General features: G+C 40.6%; 1 protein-coding gene across 2 annotated transcripts in view; it reads right to left on the reverse strand.

Annotated features, from left to right (window-relative positions):
• The window catches only part of Avl9 (AVL9 cell migration associated), a 51,961-nt gene extending 35,070 nt beyond the window's left edge, over positions 1 to 16,891 (reverse strand). For both annotated transcript variants that reach the window (XM_057769815.1, XM_057769805.1), the window contains exons 1-7: positions 16,593 to 16,891; positions 9,174 to 9,294; positions 7,832 to 7,917; positions 6,441 to 6,512; positions 2,545 to 2,634; positions 1,557 to 1,623; positions 475 to 515 (exon numbers count right to left, since the gene is read on the reverse strand). In XM_057769815.1, coding sequence (XP_057625798.1) covers positions 475 to 515; positions 1,557 to 1,623; positions 2,545 to 2,634; positions 6,441 to 6,512; positions 7,832 to 7,917; positions 9,174 to 9,294; positions 16,593 to 16,685 — 570 coding nt within the window. In that variant the 5' untranslated portion in view covers positions 16,686 to 16,891. The remainder of the gene's footprint in view (positions 1 to 474; positions 516 to 1,556; positions 1,624 to 2,544; positions 2,635 to 6,440; positions 6,513 to 7,831; positions 7,918 to 9,173; positions 9,295 to 16,592) is intronic.
• Positions 16,892 to 17,356: the final 465 nt, after the last annotated feature.

Consider the following 17,356-nt stretch of genomic DNA (forward strand, 5'->3'; position numbering starts at 1 on the left):
TCTTTAGCTCAGTGAGTTCGGGGCTAGTCTGGGATACATGGCATTTACACGAATATTCAACAAAGGTTTGATAAATGATTAATGTATCTATGTCCTAGAAAACATATACTTTAACAATAAAGATCATAATGTCTGGCACCAAAAACCACAACAAAAGAAAAAAATAATTTGAATGGAAAAATATCCCACTTTTAGGGAACAACTTTTTTCCCACCCACACTAAGTGAAAATGCAAAGACTGCAGAATAAAGGAATCAAAAGTAAACCCTATCCAGCAAGAGGTAATCCCAGACTTTTACCACACAAATACTCCTGAGGCCTCCAGCTCTGTATGGTTAAGAAGCTGTCTTAGAAGAGCAAAACCACAATTATGCCGTCAGCTGATTGTAATGCTGCCCCAAGTTCACAGGAAAGGAACCCAAGAACAGACTTTCCCATTTCAGTACATTGCAAGTTGCAGGATATCTATCACACCTTGTGTCGAAAATGAAGGACAAGATCTCGAGGAGACAGACCTACAATGTAAACAGGAAAGCTAAATGTGAAAGGAAGAGAATATCTAAAAAAGAAAATGAGAACATGCAAATATTTAAACATTTACGTAATACTTGGTGAAATATATATATATATATATATATACTCAGAAAGAGTATTGTCTTACAGAATCTTCCCCAAGGATGAAAATGTTTAAAATATGCCCTGTCAGACACATTAGCCACTAAGGACTTCAAATGTGGCCTTTAAATTTTATTAACTGTAATATAAATACAGTTTTATGTATACATTATTAGTGAATACTGCTTTAGACATTGGGTCTAACACTTACAGTCTACAAAAATAAACCACAGAAATTTAAAAATCATGAAACTCACACCACAGTTGCAGTCAGTCATTTAAACGGGACGTCTGGTCAGTGTATTACATATAGTATTATTTCTGAATCACATTGCTTTCCAATCATTCATTTCAAACACCACAGTAAAAGAGAAAACAATTTAAAAACACATTCTTAGAACAGGACTATCAGGCTGACTTTCTGCATATGACTGCACTAGTACTGGCTGCTTCACACTGAAATGGAAACTGAGGGTGCACACATCACCATAGTATTACAACCTTTACTACAAAAGAATATTTAATGACTATCTCAGGCAACAATGGATTTATTGAGCTGTCAAAATAGTGTACATTTAACAAATCCCCAAGTTGAAGAATCTCAGTACCCCACCCCCATCCTGGTAATTACACACATCAACATTAACAGAAAGAAGTCCAGTACATTCTAAAAAGTTGAAATTCACCTGTGCAATGCCCGTAACTGTCACTACCAGTAAAAGATAATGATCAACCTCATAAGACAGCTAAAAGGGTAGTTAAGGAAGAAGCAAATTTAAGAACATAGATCCCTTACAAAGATTGTATAAATATCTAATTATTTGTATAATATTCAATGAAATGCACATATGCTTAACAGTCTGATCATGAAGAGCTACAAATAACCAAGTTTGGCCACAGACAACTTTAAGGACATAGTTTCTGACCTGCAAGTTACTTACCAAGATACACCTGAGATCCTTCTAATGAGGCCCCTCCTAAGGAACTGTTCATATGCTCGTAGAGTTCCTGTGGAATGCAGACTGAGTTTAGAACCTTACACTGTCACTTTAGAGACTAAGCTCCTGGAAACACGACCAGAAGTGAACTGTATAGGTTATTCTGCCACCTACTAAATTAAGCAACCATGGTCTCTGTAACCTACTAGTTTTCAGCATTCAACTCATTTCTTCTCTTGTAAACATGAACAGTATCAGAGTAGCTAAGCAAAAATAACAAAAAGTTACTCAGGATAGTCTTTTGTTCTGAGCCATTTCAGAGCTTTAACAGGGACATAAATTACCTTCCCTCTGCTTCCACACTAAATTCCTAACTGCCCCAACTCTCCCCAGGGTCCAAGACAGATCTAGAACTGTACACTGATGACAGTCTTGAGAAAAAAAATATACTACCCTTCTTCAATAAAATACCCGGAACTAGAAACCAGATACTCAAATTTATAGACACTATGCCATAGCAAAACCCTTGTAAGAGACATTGATACTAATTGTTTACAGTCACTGTTTCCTCAGGGACGGTTTGAGTTTAGTAGTTGGGCAGCTCTCGCTATAATATCAAGGTTTTATGAAAATATATTTTAAATAAAGGTTTTTATTATATTTTATTTATATATTTATTATTTATTGTATTTTAAAGATAAATCTTAACAGTTTTCTTAATGTGTACGTGTGTCCCTGAAGAAGCCAAAGAAGAAGACATCAGATCCCTAGGTGGTTATGAGCCATTTAATGTGGGTGCTGGGAACCAAACCTGGTTCCTCTGCAAGAGCAACAAGTGCTCTTAAGCACTGGACCTGGAGCCCAAGCAAATGGATTTTCACACCATGTTTTTCTTAAGCCACCAAGGACTATCCTGCACAGTACTACTTTAAGAGCTACCTGATTCATTAAGCTACTTTTCAACAAACACATCAGTAGGGAAATTAGTTACCTTTAGAATAGAAATTTGGGAAAAATCTTTCTCTTCAAAATATGCATGTGTAATGAGTTGAAGTTTTGCTTGAAGTAAGCCATAAAGAGGCTAAAGAAAAGGAGAAACCATCATTAGGTAGATCATAGTAAACAACAGGAAAAAAACAAATCCCTGTCATCTTTTAATTTGAAGATATCAGGGAAGAAAGTAACACCAACTGAGGGCCCACATACATAGCCGCAAGCTGTGATATTACACATTCTCACTCTTGGGCAGCAGGTGAAAACTATCTTGGCAAGGTGGTGAGTCAGGCTCAGACTCTGGGCCTTGGCTCTATCTTTTATCTGCTTAATTAAGGGCCCTTAACCTTTCCATACCTCCTCAGCAAGCTGACCCTGTACACAAAAAGGTGGAACTTCTATGGCTGTGTTAAGGATTAAATAATAGATAAAGCACTTAGCAGAGTCTGGCGCATACCAAGAATGTCAATAGTTACTGCATTCATTCTGTTGCGGTACTATCTAATCAACCTCAAGAGGTCTGCTTCCTACACAAAGTTGAACGTTGATTTAAGTTCACATCTTTTGTTTTCTGTCATTTGTGAAATGTGAGATCACCTAGTCTATGTCTTCTACCATAATATTACTTTGTATACTTGAACAAAGTTATTCTTTAACTGTTATTTTTTCTACCCAAAATGGATCATATTCACCTTTCATTTAATATTCTTTTTTTTTTTTTTTTTTTTTTTTTTTTTGGTTTTTCGAGACAGGGTTTCTCTGTGGTTTTGGAGCCTGTCCTGGAACTAGCTCTTGTAGACCAGGCTGGTCTCGAACTCACAGAGATCCGCCTGCCTCTGCCTCCCGAGTGCTGGGATTAAAGGCGTGCGCCACCACCGCCCGGCTCATTTAATATTCTTGAGACATTTTCTCATTTACGTGCCTCCTTCAGAATGCAAGTCATACTGAACTAGTCCCCTGTTGCAGAATATTTGTTTAAACTGTGAAGATGCATCTTTGCCAAGGCGCCTTCTGACTGGGTTTAATAAAGAGCTGAACGGCCAGTAGCTATCTATGAAGAAGAGGTTAGAAATTTCCAGGGAGAGAGGGGACTCTGGGAAGAAGAAAGGTGGAGATGCCAGTCAGACTTCAGGAGGTGCAAGAAGGAAAAGAGGTAATGCCATGTGGCAGAATGCAGATTAATATAAATGGATTAATTTAAATTACAAGAGCTAGTTGAGACAAGCCTAAGCAAAAGGTCAAGCATTCATAATTAAGTCTCCCTGCTGTTATTTGGGAACTGGCTGGTGGGACAAAGAAAGACTCGTTACAGTCCCCATCCCTGTAAATATGAGTATTATTATTAAGTACAATATCATTACATTTCCATTCCATTACAATGCACTATGAACAAGTGAACCTTTCTGACTAACTAAGCTGTTCTCATTCCATATGTCTCTTTTGGAGACAGACAAAACTGGATTTTTGCCCTATTTTTATATTTAGTAATTTTACATATGAGAATTAGATATCATTACTCTAAAACATGTTTATTTATAAAGTGAGACTATAGCAAAGATATCTCAAGATTGTTAGGAAAATAAAAAGATGTTATATGAAATGTCTGGTAAGAACTAACACCTGACACAGATAGACACTTGGTGGTTTCTGTTATCCAAATTGTCCTTTGAAGGTGACTACTTGGGAAGCCTTCCCACATGTATCTACTTTCACATATGGTAGCCAATGTTTTGGTTAACTGGCCCTGTATACAAATTAACTGTGGTGTATTTTTCAGGCTATCCTTCTAGAAACTGTGTATCATTATTATAATCATTAGAGTTATCATAATATGGCATGGCATGCTGGTGCACATCTTTAATCCCAGTATTCATGAGGCAGAGGCAGAGGCAGGTGGATGGACCTCTGTGAGATCAAGGCTAGCCAGGCACACACTAGTGAGATGCTGTTTGCTCCTGCAAAGAAAAAAAGTGTATTATATATTATAAATTATTATTATTCATAGTTTCTCTTCACCCACTTCTCCATCTCCTTTTCCTCTTCAGATAGTAATAAATCCCAGATACTTCCTATCTTGCAAACCTGGATTTACATTATTAAAAACTCTTTATTTGGAGTTTTGAGACAAGGTTTTTTTTTTTTGTTTGTTTGTTTGTTTTTGGGTGGGGGGGTGTAGCCTGCTGACTGTCCTGGAATTTGCTATGTAGACCAGGTTGGCCTTGAACTCAGAGACCCACCTTTCTCTGCTTTCCACAGTGCTGGGATTAAAGCTAAAACTTTTTCTTTGTTTTGAGACAGAATCTCATTATGTACTTCTGGTTGACTGAACTCACTATACAGACCAGGCAGGCCTTAAACTCTCAGAGATCTGTTTACCTCTGTTTCAAGTACTGAGATTAAAAGTGTGCCACCATCACAGGCTATACAAAGAGTATTTTTTTTTTTTTTTTTTTTTTTTGGTTTTTCGAGACAGGGTTTCTCTGTGGTTTTGGAGCCTGTCCTGGAACTAGCTCTTGTAGACCAGGCTGGTCTCGAACTCACAGAGATCCACCTGCCTCTGCCTCCCAAGTGCTGGGATTAAAGGCGTGCGCCACCACCGCCCGGCTACAAAGAGTATTTAAAGTACCTGTGGATAAGGAAATTAGATAAGAACCCAAGAAATAATCAGACAAAACCTACATATATCTGGTAATTTGGTCAATAAATCATTTTCAATCTTGGTTTGGAGTGACTGCAGAATGGCTACGATAGCAACCATAAAATATAGATAATTAACATAATATAGATCTAGGCTCTTCCCCACAATGGAGATTTTTGGGGGGAGGAGGGAAACTAAATTTTACTGTAGAATTAGGCATTTGATGCAAAGGTGTTATCATCTTATTCATCACAATAGACAGTGAATATTGTAAATTATTCAACTGAGGACTACGAAAATCAAAAATGTCAACGAATTTGTATTCCTTCCTTCCTTTCTCTGACCCTTTTCCCCAACTCTTCTTTTGTGGTGGTGAGATCAAAACTAGAACTTGAATAATAGATAAACATCCCAGCTACTTATTTTCTTTTAAAATATAAAAATAAGCTGAGTGTGATCACACACACACTTAATCCTAGAAGTGGAGGTAGAAGGATCAGGAATTAACGGTCTTAGCTATATAAAGAGTCCCAGGTCAGGCTAGGCCATGAGACTCTGTCTTAAAAACAAAATGATTTTAAAACGGGGCAATGGCATTGGCCCAACTGATACAGGTATTTGCAACCCGATGATTCAACCCTAATGATAGATTTGATCCCTGGAGCCCACATAAAGGCAGAGGGAGAGAAGTGACTCCATGAAGTTGTCCTGTGACCTTCACATGTGCACTGTGGCATGCACTCCTCCCCGACACTAGCAGTACAATTTAAAAAATAAATTACATGTTTAAGTGTGTAATTGTTAATATCAACTTGAAAAAATGTACGTAGAAGAAACACAGCTCTGAAACAGTTACAGTATGTAGTTTTACCATGTCATTGGCTTTTCTCAAACACTCTGAAATTTAAAGTATATATTAAAGTTAAATGTCTTCACTGCAATAGTCATGAACTTCTATATTACAAATAAAATTAGAGCAATTATGATATTTGTAAAGTTATTAAAACAGCATTTATCCAAAGTCTTGGGGACAAACAAAAATAGATAAATGAAATATAAAGCTGCTCCATTTGAATTAAATGTCAATTTGCCCAGAAGAATAAAAATAAGAGCAAACTGCAGGAAGCAGAGGACCCAGAAGCACAAGGGCAAGTACTCAACTAGTTTTGGCAAGTCCTTATTCTCATATATCTTACTATAAAAACACAAGTTCTGCTTTGAATGTTTATATGTAAGAAAGTTAGGAGATCTCTTACCAGCTTGCTCAAAACACAGACACTTTTCTGAACAGTCTCTCTGGTGATGTCGGCTTGCCTTACTTTTAATGCCTATTATGAGTAAACAGTTATTTATTAGAAATACTTCATAGCAGCATTTACAAAACAGTTTCGATATGAACCTAATAATTAAATAGAAAAAATCTTGTATCCAGTTAAATTAAAGAACTTCACAGTAGCCGGGTGGTGGTGGCGCACACCTTTAATCCCAGCACTGGGGAGGCAGAGGCAGGCGGATCTCTGTGAGTTCGAAGCCAGCCTGGTCTACAAGAGCTAGTTCCAGGACAGGAACCAAAAGCTACGGAGAAACCCTGTCTCGAAAATCCAAAAAAGAAAAAAAAAAGAACTTCACAGTAAATCTTCACAGTAAATCTCAGATATGTTAGTTGAATGTACCTGCTAGCCTTGCACTCAATGTCAGTAGCTAGGCACTGGGTGGAATAGTAAACGGACAGCCCCCCACTGTCCTGGAACTTACAGGCAGATGGAAACTGCTTTATGTACAAGTCACACACCAGACCAACCATTCGATGAGAACCAATCCATAAAAACTGACTGAATTAAAAAAGAAGATTTGCTATCTCTTAAAAACATACCTATCAGAAATCCAAAAATTAAGAGTCACAGGATGGAAATCAACCTACCAAGCAAATGGGAGCCTTCAAAGAGCAAATCTTGCTAGATTCATAGCTATGAAAGTAGACTTCAAAACTAGTCAGGAGTGATAAAGAAGGTCACCATACCACAAATGTGTTGTTAGGAACTGATACTCAAATTTACTTCCAGATGCACTTCCTCTTTTCATTAGTAAGACTATTGAAAATGCTGTGATATTTTCTTTTTGTACATTTCTATACATTTAAACACTTCCACGGAGTTTAATTTTTAATGCGATTTTGATGCCTTCCATTTTTCATTAGTTCTCATTATGTAAATTTAAATATGCTCATAAAAATAATGCACGACAAAAAAATCCACACAAACAAATCATAACAAATGCTGGTACCTATGTGGAGAAAGAGAAATCTCGCTCACTACTAATAAGGGCGCAAATTATTATGGCCACAGAAATCAGTATGGAGGTTACTCAAAACCCTAAAAATTGGGAGCTGGAACACTGGCTCAACATTTAGGAGTGCACACTGCTCTGCTCTGGCAGAGGACCCCAGTTCTGTCCCAGAACCCATGTCAGGAGGCTCACAACTACCTATCACTCCAGGTATAGGACTGAACACCCTCTTCTAGCCGCTCCAGGTATTTGCACAGATGTACTACATTGAACATAAAGACTGTGATTCCCCAAATGACCAACATCTGGGCAAGGGTTGGAGGCGCTTTTTCCTGCTGCTGCTCACCACCAATTATCATACCTTGGCTTCAATTTGTCGATAGCAAGAGATACCATATACTGTGGCTCCATTTCCATTTCTGGGTGGTAAGTGAAAAAACACAGTATCTAAGAGATACACAGAAAAATGTAAATAGTGATGTTAATTACTCATTACTGAACAATCAAATGTGAAGTTTTAATGCAGTAATTAACACACAAATGATGACACAACCAGGTAATACTTCTAACATCACAAACTTTCCCCCAATCTTTATAGTACATGTCTGTCACAAACCTAAGAGATATCATAGAAAATATATGCAGGAACTGTTCCAGACTAAAGGAAAGTCAAGTCATAAAAACTGATGGCAGCCTGTGAATCTTGAGTGGATACAAGAAACTCTGGGAAAATCTGAGCACAGACTGGATGTGAGATGATATTATAGGATTATTGTTAGATCTTAGCTGTGATAATACATCTGCATGCTAGGAAATTATTATATCCTTAGGGGGTGCATGTACTAAAGTATTTAGAAGTTGAGTGTCTGTCATTTATTCCAAATGACTTTAGAATAAAAAATAGACAAAACTAAATATACACATAAATATAAAGAAAACTTGCAAGGTATTTCCTATAATCTTAATTTAACTTTCCAACTAGGTTGAAAGCATCCACAGCAGAAAAGTTAGGATGAAAAGTATTTCTTAGGTTTCATATCCTGTAATAAAGCTCATTTTAAGCTGCACAGTAAATTTTGATTTATTTTATAAGGGAAATATTACAATAGGAAAACAAGTAGTCAAATTACATTGAATTTAGTTTAATCAAAGTAAAATGGTACTTCATTAGGTCTGGCAAAGCACTCTCATATGGGTGTAGAAGACTCAGTGTGAAAATGTCATTATACTCTTCTTTGAGGACACATTCTCCTCATGCAAGCAAGCGACTTTTAAAGCACAGCATTGAGTAGTGAGTCAAAGAAACAATCTCAGCTGTATTCAGGTGGGCATGAGAGAACAGCCTAGTGAGTCTGAAACCGGAGCTTTCCAGGCCATGAGTAGTTAGTGCAGGGAAGTCTCCATTTCTGCCACTGAGTGGAGTCTGAAGCATGATATAATTGTAGGCACAAATCTATTAGCATCTGTCCTGCTCTGGCTATACCTGAGTGCTCTGGGTAGGAGGGGAACCAAGGGTCACTGACCACGGCCCCACCACTCTCTGAAGCTTCTCTAGCGCACACCTCACCTCCAAACAACACATACACATTTTATAAATAATTACAATATGTTCAAAGGCTTTCATTTACCAAAGAATTCAAGACTGTTATGGAAAAAATTTCCAAAACTGCACCTAGTAATTGATCTACTATTTACTGACATACCTTCCTGATAGTTATGTGCACCATCTGGTAAGGCGAGGAAAGGCAAATACTTCCATTCTTCAGGTAGAGTGTGACTGTCATGTCCATCTCCCGCAATCAGTGGTGGGTAAGAGAACTCAACCTAAATTGGAAAAAAATCTTAGTCAAACAGAGACCAAAGGAAGAATTTTATACTAACAAACAGTAATGCTCTTGAACCCTGAATGATGCCATGCAAACCCAAGCACAGTTTATAGACTATTTGCTGCTTACTTAAAGTGTCTAGTTGTAACTCAAAATGCTGTCTAAAAGTATAAAGCTAAGCCAAGAGAACTTCAAGTATCTCTCTTAAATAACCAATCCATGAGGCCAGACCTACCCTGATTCCAGTCATTTCACACACTTATGCTGAAGTGATAACAGGAGGAAAGACTGCAACAATGGCTGACTTCTAAAAAGCAGAAACAATAATGACACTCTAAACCACAAGGAATAACCTTTTCTTTTTTCTTTTATGTGCACAGGTGTTTTACCTACATATATGTAAGTATACCATGTGGGTGCCCTTTTCTAGTGCTTACTAAAGAAACAGGAGGTGGGGTCCCAAGCTGAGTCTGAGGGAAGGAAGGCCCTATCCTCAATTGCCTCCAAGCCTGTTAATTCCTATCTAGCTATCTAATAGAAAACATTAAGACTGACACTCCTTAGTGCTTAAAATAATATAGAAAAACAGTGAAGGCTATGTTGAAGCCCATTAAGGAAAAGCTACTTTCTCTGGGTCAAAATAATAGAATCTGAATTATGCCTGTGGCGGGAGACATGATATTCTGATATGCTCCAATATAGAAGGAGCAGCGGGCTGCGTTCCTGCCGCCCGGCTCCTGGCCGCCTGGATAGCTTAGCCCCGAAATAACAACACACAAACTGTATTCTTTTAAACACTGCCTGGCCCACCAGCTCCAGCCTCCCACTGGCTAATTCTCACATCCCAATCAACCCATCTCTAATAATCTGTGTAGCACCACGAAGTGGTGTCTTACCGGGAAGATTCTAGCCTATGTCCATCTTGGGTCGGAGCTTCTTCGCATCTGGCTCAGACAGGAGAGGCATGGCGATTGCCTCACTTCCTCCCAGCATTCTGTTCTGTTTACTCTGCCTACCTAATTTTCTGTCCTATCAAGGGCCAAGGCAGTTTCTTTATTAACCAATGAAATCAACTCAAAACAGAAGATCCTTCCACATCACTCCAAAGATTAGAACATCCAGAGCCAATAAAATGACTCAGCAATTGTAGCCAAAATTAAAAACTTAAATTCAATCCCTGAAGTCCATGTACTGGAAGGAGAGAACTGGCTCCCCAAGTTGTGTGCCTGGTCTGTCAATCACCTTGCCAGAAGACTGTTCCTTAGGAAAGCTGGTTTACCTGAAGGCATGCTGTGGCGATGGGAAAAACGATCCCCTTAAGATCATGTACTTATCTCCCAGAAGCCACACTCCCAAAAGATTGCTTACTGCCCTTCCATTATGTAGCACTACTTAGTCTGCCAGCATTTCTGACTCAATCAGTGTAACTTTCCCTTTTCTACCTAGTTCTTCTTTGGATACAGTCCAAATGCTGCAGACTCTCTGGGCCTTTTTACTTTTTATGAAGACTCCTCCATCCCATTTATAGCTGCTTGCTGACTTCCATGGCTCAACCCTCCTGGTTTCTTGGACTCTAATTCGAAAGGTATGGCTTTCAGAGACTATGAGATGGCTCAGAAGGTTAAAGGCATCAAGTATAAAGACCAGAGTTTAATTTCCAGGACCCCTAGGGAGGAAGGAGGGAACTGTTTTCAAGTTGTTTCCTTTAGACGTTGCCTGAAATTAGACTATTTGACAAGAAATTATGTGTTTCTACAGCTAATTTGCTAGTTATAGTCTAGACTTTTATTTGTTCTAGTACATAAACTATAACTGTCAGATTGCCATTGCTTTTTTAAAAAATATTATTTATTTATTTTTTATTTATTTATTCTTTAATCAGAGTCTTACTATGTAGACCAGACTGGCCTTGAACTCAGAGATTCACCTGTCTCTGCCTCCCAAGGGCTGAAATTAAAGTGCCACTATGCCCAGCTCTTTTTTTTTTAAAGTCACTTCATGAGTACTGTATTTACATAATTTCCACCCTCTCTCACTCTCCATTCCAACTCCTCCCATGTCCTTCCCTTTCCTTATGATTTTGTCTTTATTAATGTTACTTTACACACACACACACACACACACACACACGTGTGTGCATGTTTTCATGCAAATGTACATATAAATATAACCTGCTGAGTCTATTTAGTGTAGCTATTGTGTATATGTGTTTAGGGCTGAGTCCTGGGAATGGGAAACCTATTAGGAACTTGTCCCTGGAGAAGACTGATTCTCCCTTTCTAAGCACCCATTAACCGCCTGTAGTAAAACCTCCATGAACATACAAAATTAAATTAAAATGTATTTTTTAAAAAAACAAGGCAGGACTTTCCCTCTTCTCTCTTCCTCTTCTTCATCTCCCTTCCTTGGCAGCAGCCAAATTTTATAGCTTGTTGATCTTTGTTTCTTTCCTTTCCCTTTCTTTTTTTCGTTTCTTTTATTTTTGAGACAGGGTTTTTTGTGTAGCCCTGGCTATCCTAAACTGGCTCTGTAGATCAGGCTGACATAGAACTCAGAGAGATTTGCCTGCCTCTGCCTTCTGAGTGCTGGGATTAAAGGCGTGTGTTCCATTTAAAACCATTCTTGTTTTTTTTTTTTTTTCAAACTCTAAAGAAAAGGTCCTTAAACTTCCTTCTGAGTCAGTTTCTAAATTGTTTTATTAAAACACTAAAAACCCACAAAAGGAAACCTCAATTTCCCTGGTAAAGTTCCAACTGTTTTGCAATTCTGCTTTTTCTTCCCCCGGAAATGGAGTGGGGCTAGAGATAGCTAAGAGGTTAGAGTACTTGCTGCTTGTCCAAAGAGCTCAGGTTTGATTTCCAACACCCACATCAAGCAGCCCACAAGTGCCTGTTACTCCAGCTCCAGGAAATCTAACACCCTCTTCTGGATTCCACAGGCACCTGCATGCATTATGAATATATATACTCTCAAGCACATACATCTACACACAACATAAATAAATCTTGGGGGAAAAGGAAATACAGAGTCCTGAGGAAAGGGTCATAAGGTCCCACCCATCTCTAAGGGGCTACTGGCGGTTATAGTTGCTGTGGAATGGGAAGGGATTTTTTTTTTTTTTTAGCAGTACAGCCATTAAACTGCCCAAGTTTCAGTGAATTTCTTCCCTATCCATGCTTGTGCAGTGGGTCACACACACAAAAACAACAAACAAATTATGAAGGAAGACTTGCTGAGAAGAAAGGGTTCAGTAGGAGTGGAGGGCATGAAAAAGAATAATGGATGAAAATGACATAAAGACTTTACATACTTATGTGATGCTGTCAAAGAATAAAGTAAAAAAAATACAGTTTGGTAAAAGCATTCAAGAGTTGAAGCTGAGCTGGGAGGTGATGGCACATGCCTTTAAGTCCAGCACTCGGGAGGCAGAGGCAGGAGGATCTCTGTGAATTTAAAGCCAGCCTACCTACAGAGTTCCAGAACAGTCAACGCTACACAGAGAAACCTTGTCTTGAAAAAACAAAATAAAATAAAATAAAAGTTGCTAGCTATGTATACAGACCAGAAATTCTACCAGAAAAGAGGTCAAAAGCAAAAATTTAGGGTGGTCAGATGGCCTAGTCGGTAAAGATGCCTGCAGCCTGACAGTGTGAGCATGAAGACCCAGATTCAATCTCTGCAACCTGACACAGAGAACTGACACCACAAGTTGTCTTCTCACTTCAATACATGGATCATGCCCCCTTCCATGAACACTGTAAACACAATAACAGACTATTGCAGAATATTTGTGTACATTGTAAAGATGTGTCTCTGCCCAAGGCACCTTCTTATTGGTTTAATAAAGAGCTGAATGGCCAATAGCCAGGCAGGAGGTTTAGATGGGAGTTCTGGGCAGACAGAGAACTCTGGAAACAAGAAAGGTGGAATCACCAGCTAGAATTGGAGGAAGCAGGATGGGCAGTTCAGAGATGACATAATGCCACGTGGCAGAGTGTATATTAATATAAATGGGCTAACTTAAAAGAGTTAGTAGGACAAGCCCAAGCTAAGGCCAAGCTTTTATACTTAATAATAAATCTCTGTATTGTTATTTGTGAGCTGACAGCCCAAAGAAAAGTATGACCACAATAAAGTAATTTTAAGGTTTGGAAAATAAATGCTCTCAACTGAATGTTTAAAAATTAAAAACTACGAACAAAATCAAAGAGCTTGCGTGATACGTACTTGATTATTTAACAAAAGATTATGGCAATTTGATTTGTGGACTGGCCCAGCCTGGTAAGTATAGCTCTCAATCCTCAGAGAAGTGCCCCCTCCACCTTTTTGCATCTTTACAGAAATCCACAACAGGTCAGCATGTAGAGAACTGACCATGAGGTACCCAACCCCAGGTGACAGATCTACAACACAATCCCTACACCTAACGCTCAGGGAACATGGTGGAAGAGGAGTGGAAACATTCTAAGAGCTGGGCAGTGGTGGCACACACCTTTAATCGCAGCAGTCAGGAGGCAGAGGCAGGCAGAACTCTATGAGTTCGAGGTCAGCCTGTTCTACAGAGGGAGTTCTGGGACAGTCAGGGCTACACAGAGAAACAGTCTTGAAAATAACAACAACAACAAAAGTCAGAGGACAAGGACATCTGCTGTGAGACAGCATCTCACACACAAACTCTCAGTAACATGGTTGCCTAAGCAAGATCTGTATAATGACAATGCCAAAAAAGATAGGGGAAATCTCACTAGGCCCCACCCCTAGATGAAGAGCTAAGGGCAACTGAGCTGAGAGGTAGAGACTCAGTCTTCTCAGGGGACTAGTTCCTGGTAGGTTATCTATTCAAAGCGCTCCACCCTAAAAACATACAATGAAACGTAAAATGAACTCAGCAGGTTAATTTTGTGTGTGTGTATGAGCACAGACACAGGCTTGCAAACATGTAACAGTAACAAAGATGAAACATGAATTAGAGGAGGAGGGGCACAAGAGGAACTGCAAGAAGAACAGGAGGCGTGGAATTATGTAAATAAGTACTCATGTATGACATTAAAAAAAGAGCATGACATGCTGAGAAAAATATTTTTATTTGTTTGTTTTGAGATCTCTCTACAATGTAGCCAGAGCTGTCTGGAACTCATTGAGTTCCAGGTTGGCCTTGAACTCACAGAGATCCACCCAAAACCCAGAAGCTTGTTCACTAAGCAAGCACTCTACCACTGAGCTACATTCCTCCAGCCCAGGATTAGGTTCTTGGTGCTTTGTTTCTACAATACCCTGGGTAGTGCAATTTTACAAAGGTGAATAATAAAACAAGCTGCTTTGAGCATCAGTTGGGGAAAAACTCAACTAGAATTTTTCTTTTTTATTGAATGAATTATAATTATTATAAATTATCTGGCAAAAAAAAAGGAGAAGGGCAAATTTGGGAGCTATTTATATTTGCTGGTTTTGGAGTAGTGCTATACTTCTGCACAGAACTGTTTACAGAAGCAGTCACTTTTACCTATGTGCTGAAACCAAAACCTAAAGGCAAAGAAATGACACAGGAAGCAGGGTGCTACTGTGCCATCCCTTTTCTGCTCTCTCTCTCTCATCTTCATGCAGCACCACATATAGTTTCCTCTACGGAAATATAGCTTACCAATAAAACCAGTGAGTCAGGCAGAAAACATAATAAAATCTAGACTTTCAAATGACAGCAAGAATTAGAAGACTCTATCCCATCTCCTATCAATATTGATGTTTTCTTCCTTTGCAGAGCTCCACTGTGTAGCTCTGAAGCACACTTCCACATCATTCTTTACCTAGAGAGACTCCACTGGCACACGCAATGAACATGCATGACACAGAAAGCATTCTGACTCCAGGGCTGGGTGTTTTGGCTTTTGTTTTTGTGTTTTTGAAACAATTTCTCTTTGTAACAGTCCTAGCTATCCTGGAACTTGCTTTGCAGACTAGGCTGGCCTCGAACTCACTGAGATCTGCCTGTCCAGGGCTGTTTTTCAGTATGATCTCAGCAATTTTTCCAGTAAGATCTTTGTCAAGTTCTGTCACTTTACTCCTATCTTATAAAGCAACTAGTTAGTTCAATGGCCGTAGTCCTCAAGTACTAAATAATCTTGTTTTTTCGAGACAGGGTTTCTCTGTAGCTTTGGAGCCTGTCCTGGAACTAGCTCTTGTAAACCAGACTGGTCTCGAAGTCACAGAGATCCGCCTGCCTCTGCTTCCTGAGTGCTGGGATTAAAGGCTGTGCCACCACTGCCCGGCCAGAACTAAATACTCTTAACATCACATGCAATAATGCTACTTTCTCATTAGTGCCATTCTGTCTTTCTAATCTGAGGATAAAGGAATATAATATCTTAAAGTTAACAGTCTCTTTTTTGAAGGGCCCAAGTACTCTGTCCACCTAACAGAATCCTCTTACCTCAGACTCCCTTTTGCCACCACACTGGGCTTGAAGTTAATAGCATGCACACCACACCACACACACGCGCGCGCACACGCACACACACACACACACACACATACACAATCACCTCTTCACTCCCTTCACTATTGTTATCTTCTAATGAACTGAACTTTTGTCAGTAAGTCTTTTAATGTTACATTCTCTGTGAAAAGAGAGAAACCAAATGCTTCGTTATCTACTAGTAGTAATTGTTTTTTTCGGTACCTTAAGTATTCAATCTACAGCCACTAGCACATTATGACATCACTGCCTTCCCGAAGGTGTTTGTTCTGACTGAACAACCTTGTTCTATTTTGCTCCTCTGCGGTCAACACAAAGCAAATGCTCTTTTCCCACGGTGGGTTGAAGAGCCAGCTAAGAAGCTAGTACCAGTCCATTTGCACTTACTGCTTGCCAAATTACATTTTCATTTACCGCAACTGACTTGGAGTGTCAACCTAACGAAAAGAATAGCTCTGGGCAGGATCAAATCTTAAATGGCAGAAGAGAAGGGGGCGGGGCCGATCGCCAACCCTAAACTACAGAGTCTAAGGCTTGCAAGAGATAAACAAAGGAAGCTGATTCTCCTGCGCGGCGCCTGCAAGCCCGACAGCCTACTTGAGCATTCGCGTGGAAACCCACAGCTCACCACCTCCCGGCCGAGTTGTTCCTCAAGACTTCCTTTATGGGTAGACACCCGGCAGGTCGGTGAGGACTGACAGATCACCGAAGGCGCGACCGTCACTCTTTCTCTCAGCCCGAACCCCACTGCTCATCGTGCAATTCTCGGAGGAAGACCGCGCGGCAGACCGCGGGCGCCGAGTAGGGCGCGGGCCGGTCCTCACCTGGCAGCCCTTCTTGTGGTGAAAGCCGACCACCACGATGTGCAGGACGGGCCCGCAGGGGGCGCCGTCGCCCTCACGGCCAGCCTTCTCCATGGGCGTCCGCCGCAGGCCCGCACCGCGACTCCAACCGCCGAGGCCGGCCCGCACGACCCAGAGCGGCGGCCTTCAGATGTCAGCCTGAGCGCCGCATGTGCGCCGAGTCGCGGGCTCGGAGGCAGTCGTCCAGCTCCCTCACCTCCGCGCAGCCCCACGGGGCTACCACCGCTCTGCTTCATCCGCTTCCGCAGCTTCCGGGCTGTCACCTGACGCTACGGCCGCCTCTGGCGGCGGCGTGGGGCGGGACCCGGACGCCCCCGTCCGGGCGGGGTCTGAGGCGGCTGGGACGGAGCCCGGATGGGGGCGGAACCAGAGGGAAAGGAGGCGGGGTGGGGGCGGGGCTGTATGGCAGGAGGGGCGGGGCCTCCCGGGCGAAGGCGCAGCTGGGCTGGGTGGATGCTGGCCGTTAGGGACCCTTTTGCGGTAGTTAGTGGAGAGGTCTAGGGGTTGCGTGTGCTTGAGGGTTACACCTGCTCCTTTCTTCTATGTACTTTGTCAGTTCATTTGCTTCTAAAATCTATTTTTCATTCTTGAAATCTCCTTCCTCCTCCCTCAGCTTGACTTCTTTACAAACTATTTTTATTTTATATGTATTGGTGTTTTGTCTGCATACATGTTGTGACGATGTTAGATTTGGAGTTACAGACAGTTGTGAGCATCCATGTGGG

This window comes from Chionomys nivalis, chromosome 1, assembly GCF_950005125.1.
Source record: "Chionomys nivalis chromosome 1, mChiNiv1.1, whole genome shotgun sequence".
Taxonomy (NCBI): domain Eukaryota; kingdom Metazoa; phylum Chordata; class Mammalia; order Rodentia; family Cricetidae; genus Chionomys; species Chionomys nivalis.